Below are 6,541 nucleotides of genomic sequence, written 5' to 3'. Positions count from 1 at the left end.
GAAAGGATTTCAGATGTCGGGAAATACCTTTCTGAAATCCTGGAGATCGGCAGCCTGTCAATGTAGTCGCTGATGGACTAGATGGGCAAATGGTTTGGCGTGGGATAAGGCAGCTTTGTGCATACAGAGCATCTGAGGAAGGGCAGGCTAGAAGTGAAAGAAAGAAAGCACTTCTAGTTGAGCAATGGAGAAAATAGCCAAATATTAGTGTAGATCCCAAAGGCTTTTAATAAGAGTCTAGGACAGACGCAATCATTTTGTAGCTAGTGGTGAGGCCAACAACATGGGGTGATGCTTAGTGATCACGTCCACCCCAAGCAGTTCATTATTTCATGTACAGTGGCCAGGAAATAAAAAGGAATCTGGAGGCGAAGAGCAGTCCCATTTTAAGATCTTTCTTATGGGGTTTCATTACAGTAGAGGGGGTCTACAGTAGACTATCGCCCACCCCAGCAGCAGTTAAGGCTGCAGCCCTCCCTGGAAGAAGAATTCAATTGCCCTTTCTTGGTCTCATCCACCCCGACGACTGTCGAGGCCACTGAAGTCTCCAGGAGAAGGAACCGGATCGGCTTTTTGGGCATCTTCAAGACTGCGCAGTTGAATATCCTCCCCTCATTGCTCGTGGGGATTTCCTCCGGGCACTGGGTCCAGCTCGAGTCCTGTGGCACCCAGCTGTAACAGGTGTTGTACGAGCGATTATCGTCTTTGCCAGCTAGCAGGTAAATCTTCCCTCGCTGTTCCACCGCACAAGCGAAAGTCAAGGCCACCGGCAGCTCGGGGATGGTGACTTCCCAGTCGACTCGACCATCTTCCTGGAGATAAAAGCTCCCTTTGGTGGTGAAAGGGATGTCCTCTGTGGCCACCGCACTGTGGGCCAGGAAACTGTCCCTTTCCTCTGTGTACCCACCGATAACGTACACCCCGGTGCTGACCGAGACGGCGGCCGCTCCATAGCAGGCGAACTCCATGAGCACCTCATTCCACCAATCGGTCTTGGTGTCATAGATAAGCAGGCCCCTGTAGCTCTTGGAGGCCTTCCCTCCTACGAGGTACAGCTTATTCTTGAGGACAGCGGAAGCTGGGTACATCAAAGCGAGGGGCACGTTAGAGATGGGAGCCCAGGCGCCCTGGCTCACGCTGAAGGCCTCGGCAGAAGTCAGCGGACCCTTATCGCCGCAGCCTCCCAGAGCGTAGAGCTTCATGTCGCAAGCTAGCAAGGGATGCACTGCCCGGGGGGTGGACATTGATGGAAGCTGAGTCCACTGGCCCGTCAAAGCATTGTACTCATACAGGCTGTCGACGAAAGTGCAGTCCCCCGTCTGGCCTCCGGACAGATAAAGTCTGAAATCCAAGGATGTGCATCCGGAATAACTCAGATACCTCAGTGGTGGCAAGTTCTCCCACTTCTCTGCGTGAGGGTCAAAACAGTGCAGGTAAGAGTGCGGGCTGTCTCCATCCTGGGTCCAGTTTTCATGGAGCTCCACGCAGACAAAACAGTCATTGTACATGCCCTTCCTGAGCCCCCCGCTCTCCAGCAGCCTTCCTGCCCCGTCCAGCTCCTTCCACCGCAGACGCAGGTGCCTGTAATACTCTGAGATGTCGGCTTGGACTTCCATGACCTCCCTGGGAGTCAGCAGGGGGAAGCGGACGTGCTGCAGCAGCTCCGTAAATAGCGGGAGGCGTGTTGCCGTCTCGTGCTCTGCCCAGCTGCGGACGGCTTGGTAGACTGTCAGCTCGGAGTCCACTTCCAGGCTGCCGGAGCTGATCAGGCCGACCATTGGGTTGAATTCCAGGCTCAGAAAGTCATCTTTCTCAGCAAGGTGTCCAAAGTGTTGGCTGATGTAGCCCAAGGCCGCTTGCTGCAGAGCTTGATGACCATGTTCGTGAGACAGGTGATAAAGGCTTAGGCAGTTGTTCAGGGTGACATTTTTCTCCAGAAACCTGACAGGACAAAAGAGAAAACAAGCAGTGCTAGCTGTAGAAGAAGGAGAGTTGGTTTTTATATGCCAGCTTTCTCTACCACTTACAGAAGAATCAAACTGGCTTACAATCACCTTCCCTTCCCCTCCCCACAACAGACACCCTGTGAGGTAGGTGGGGCTGAGAGAGCTCTAAGAGAGCTTTGACTAGCCCAGGATCACCCAGCTGGCTTCATGTGCAGGAGTGGGGAACCCAACCTGGTTCACCAGATTAGAGTCTGCCGCTCATTTGGAGGAGTGGGGAATCAAGCCCGGTTCTCCAGATGAGCATCCGCTGCTCATGTGGAGGAGTGGAGAACCGGGTTTGGTTCCCCACTCCTGGGAACCTGGGAGACCTGTCCAAAAACAGACAAACTGTGCTCCTTGGGGCGGTCCAAGGCCTCGAATGAGTACCATCGACTCTCCAGAAAATAGAGGAGGATGTCCACCTCCTCCTCCAGCCAGGGAGCTCTCCTATTATACGTCCTCCTCCTCCCCGCCATTTTCCTGGAGTGAGTGCGAGTGGGTGTGTGTGGCCTCTTGGGAGCAGGAGGATGGGACAGGACCTGTTTTTTTTTTTCCAAATCAGCTGTGACCAGAGTTGGCGTTTTTTAGGCAAATATTAGCGCCCCTCTGTTCCTCCCAATGGTTTGCAAACTTCCAACATCAGTGGGTTATAGATCAAATCAAGGCTGAACTGACCCTAGTGGCTAAAATAAAAGACTAAGGCGAGGCTAGTGTTGAAGAACGCGCGCGAAAAACGTCCAAACCACTGCTCTTAACCACTACACTACGCTAGCTCTGGAAGTACTGGAATGTTCAGAAACATTCAAATTCTTATGTTCGCGAAGCTGAGAGCAGCGTGGCCACGGTATGAGAAACTTGCAAACTTAAGGAAGGCCACCAGCATTACCTTCCAGCTATTTCTTTCAGTGGGAGGATCTGGAACTTCCCAGCTGCGGTGAACAGATCCAGGGCCGTCTCTAGAGTGAGGGAGAGCTCTTCCGTGTAGAGGTAATTCAGGAGATGGTGGAGAGTGGAGGAGGCCATGCCTTTGAGTTGGAGTCCCTTGTTTTGCCACCCGTTGGAATTTATGAAGATATCTCTGAAATAAGGGCTGACGGAAGCTAACAGCATCCTGTATTTATAAAGAAGAATCTTCAAATCAAAGGTCTGAGAGTCGGGTTGCCAACCTCCAGGTTGGGGGATGGAGGTCTCCCACTATTACAACTGATCTCCAGCCGACAGAGATCGGTTCTCTTGGAGAAAAATGGCCGCTTGGGCAATTGGACTCTATGGCATTGAAGTCCCTCCTCTCCCCAAACCCTGCCCTCCTCAGACTCCAACACCCAAATCTCCAGGTATTTCCCAACCCAGAGCTGGCAACCCTATTTGAGAGGGAGAAGAATGATATTATCTATTGTTGAAGCATTCCCATCTTCCCTCCAAGGAGACTGGGATGGCATACAGGTTTTCCCCTGTCCTGTTATAAGGCTGCTGAGTCCATGTGATTGTACACTGACTTGCTCAGGCCGCACCTGGAGTATTGCGTGCAGTTCTGGAGGCCTCACTTCAAAAAAGATGTGGGCAGAATTGAGCAGGTGCAGAGGAGAGCGATGAGGATGATCAGGGGCCTGGAGACCAAGCCCTACGAGGAAAGGCTGAGGGGGGACATGATGGCTCTCTTGAAGTATCCGAACGGCTGCCACTTAGAGGAGGGCAGGGAGCTGTTCCTATTGGCAGCAGAGGATAGGACTCACAATAATGGGTTTAAATTGTGGGTGGAAAGGTACCAGCTGGATATTTACAGTAAGGAGTTGTTCAACAGTGGAATCAGCTATGTAGGGAGATGGCGAGCTCCCCCTCACTGGCAGCCTTTAAGCAGAGGCTGGACAAGCACTTGTCAGGGATGCGCTAGGCTGATCCTGCATTAAGCAGGGGGTTGGACTGGATGGCCTGTGTGGCCCCTTCCAACTCTATGATTCTATGGGGCCAGGCTCCGTCCCTGACTGATGCACGTTGATTTTAGCATAATGAGCCAGTGTGCATACGCATTGATGCAAACAGTGGACTGTCCGCATGATCATAGAATGCACTAGGGTTGCCAATTCAGGCTGGGAAATCCTGGGAGATTTGAGGGTGGAGCCTGGGTAGGGGCTTCAGCGGGGTGTAATGCCATAGACTCCACCCTCCGAAGTAGCCATTTCCTCCATCTGGAATGGCACTTCCAGATCTCTGTGGTCTGGAGAGAAATTGTAATTCTGGAAGATCTCAGGGCCCCACATGGAGCATGGCAATCCTGAAAAGTAGGATTCATACTCAGGTGAACTATACACATATAGGAACTTGCGTGCAGCCATACCAACGTGTGTAGGCTGGGGTGTAGAACCTAATACTGTGAGCCTGCTCTCCTTCACACACACTTTGAAGATCAATGTAAGAATAAGAAGAGTTGGTTTTTATACTCCGCTTTTTCTCTACCTTTAAGGAGTCTCAAAGTGGCTTACAATCACCTTCCCTTCCCCTCTCCACAATAGGCACCTTGTGAAGTAGGTGGGACTGAGAGAGTTTGGAGAGAAACTGTGACTAGCTCAAGGTCACCCAGCGGGCTTCATGTGGAGGAGTGGGGAAACAAACCCGGTTCACCAGATTAGAGTCCGCTGCTCATGTGGAGGAGTGAAGAATCACACCCAGTTCTCTGGATTAGAGTCCTGCGCTCTTAACCGCTACATCACGCTGGCTCTCATGACGAATTAACAGGAAGTTTATGGAGCAAATTGTTCGGGATTAACTCATGCAAGTTCTTCTACCGGTATACAGGATATATAGAAAAACTCACTGGTGACAAGGAAAGCTCTTTCCTTCAACCTCCAAGATGACATCACAGAGCTGTTGAGCCTGGTAGAGTTGTTTCAAGCCTGCAAGAAAGCACACTATCCTATGGGCTGGATCTAGAGTTGCCAGCTCCAGGTTGGGAGATTCCTGGAGATTTGGGGGGGGTGGAGCCTGGGGAGGGACCTCATCAGGGTGTAATGCGATAGAGCCCACCCTCCGAAGCAGCCATTTCCTCCAGGGGAAATGATCTCTGTAGTCTGGAGATCCGTTGTGATTCCGGGAAGATCTCCAGGCCCGACCTGGAGGCTGGCAACCATATCCCATGGGTCCATTCTAATAGCAGAGGTGCCTTCCTCTGGCCAAGGAGCCTTCCCCTGGTGCAAGGTGTCCGAGAAAAGCTCCTTCTGGATGCATCCCCCCAAGGTTCATTCGTTTGGTTTCCTTATGACTCACCCTGACATAAATATGTTTGATGAGACTGAGGAGATTTTTCAGCACCTTCTTCATCGCTATCCTTCTGGGAATCCATGATCTTTGGTACCAAATTTGGCTCAGGTTCATCATGTTCACCTACATGGGAACAGAACTGGGTAGGGCAGGGGCTTGAAAACCATCCAATAGAGGAAAAAAAACGAAATGGGAAAAAAAACTCAACCTAAACTACACAAAGAATTAAAAAGAATTAAAAAGAAGAATTTATTATAGAGTGTACACGCATTAAAAACACACAACATATAAGATAATTGTTTTATTTTTTTATTTTTTAAATTAGATTTTATTTTATATTTGTAGGTATGAACATCAGTGTTCTGTGAGTTTTAATAATAATAAAAACACTTTTCTTCCCCCCCTTTCTCTCCCCCCCCCCACATTTAGGTGGTTACTTTTCAACATACCTTTTTAATGTATTTTTGGATGTGTTTGTGAAAATATGTATGAATGAATATATGACCAATGAGGAAGGCCGAACAGGCCGAAACGCGTCTGGTTTTATATTGGTCTTTTGCATTTATTACAGATCATCAACACTGTTGGATATTTAGTAATTTTAATTTGAAGCCTATGTGTTTGGGCCTAGTGTTTTTAATGCATGTACACTCTATAATAAATTATAATAACAATTTGTATAACAACTTTTAATTCTTCTTGAAAACCATTCACCCTAGTTCAAAATCTGTGTTGAAATTACTGAAAAACCCAACCATGAGTTTGTTCCAAAATGGCATTCTGAATCTTGATTTCTGAAATTTGCACTTCTTCATCAACTTCAGCAGTCATTCAAAATCTTAGGTTATTTCTGAATACCAGTTATTGGGGAACAACAGTAAAAAGAGATTTGGGCCTCCATGCCTTGGCTTATAGGTCTTCTAAGAGGACTGGTTGGCCCATTGTGGGAAATAGGATGCTAGTCCAGTGGTTTGATCCAAAAGGGCTTTTCTTATATTTCTATAAATTTGGGTGCCCAGGCTAGCCTGCTATTATCAGATCTTGGAGGCCAAGCAGGGTCGGCCCTGGTTAGTACTTGAGCTCGAGGCCACCAACAAAGTCCAGTAGGGCTGCCAGGTCCCTCTTCGCAACTGGCGGGAGGTTTTGGGGGCAGAGCCTGAGGAGGGTGAGGTTTGGGGAGGAGAGGGACTTCAATGCCATAGAGTCCCATTGCCAAAGCGGCCATTTTCTCCAGGGGAACTGATCTCTATCGGCTGGAGATCAGTTGTAATAGCAGGAGATCTCCAGCTAATACCCGGAGG

At 49.3% G+C, this 6,541-nt stretch overlaps 1 protein-coding gene across 1 annotated transcript; it reads right to left on the bottom strand.

Annotated features, from left to right (window-relative positions):
• Positions 1-437: 437 nt before the first annotated feature.
• On the bottom strand, positions 438-5,322 carry LOC130481738 (kelch-like protein 12). The gene is made up of 4 exons (XM_056854511.1): positions 5,247-5,322; positions 4,798-4,876; positions 2,872-3,096; positions 438-1,941 (listed from the first exon to the last, which is right to left on the bottom strand). The coding sequence occupies exons 1-4, from the start codon at positions 5,320-5,322 to the stop codon at positions 438-440; spliced, it is 1,884 nt and encodes a 627-aa protein (XP_056710489.1).
• Positions 5,323-6,541: the final 1,219 nt, after the last annotated feature.

The sequence above is a fragment of the Euleptes europaea genome, chromosome 8 (genome assembly GCF_029931775.1).
Source record: "Euleptes europaea isolate rEulEur1 chromosome 8, rEulEur1.hap1, whole genome shotgun sequence".
Lineage (NCBI taxonomy): Eukaryota > Metazoa > Chordata > Lepidosauria > Squamata > Sphaerodactylidae > Euleptes > Euleptes europaea.
This window is presented reverse-complemented; position numbering and strand designations above follow the sequence as displayed.

Excerpts from the sequence above, each read along its gene's own strand:
- LOC130481738 (XM_056854511.1), bottom strand. The coding sequence starts at position 5,322 with ATGGATTCCCAGAAGGATAGCGATGAAGAAGGTGCTGAAAAATCTCCT. Across the intron at positions 4,877-5,246 it reads TCAAACATATTTATGTCAGG|GCTTGAAACAACTCTACCAG; the intron begins GTGAGTCATAAG and ends GCTTTCTTGCAG. Across the intron at positions 1,942-2,871 it reads CTGAAAGAAATAGCTGGAAG|GTTTCTGGAGAAAAATGTCA; the intron begins GTAATGCTGGTG and ends TTGTCCTGTCAG.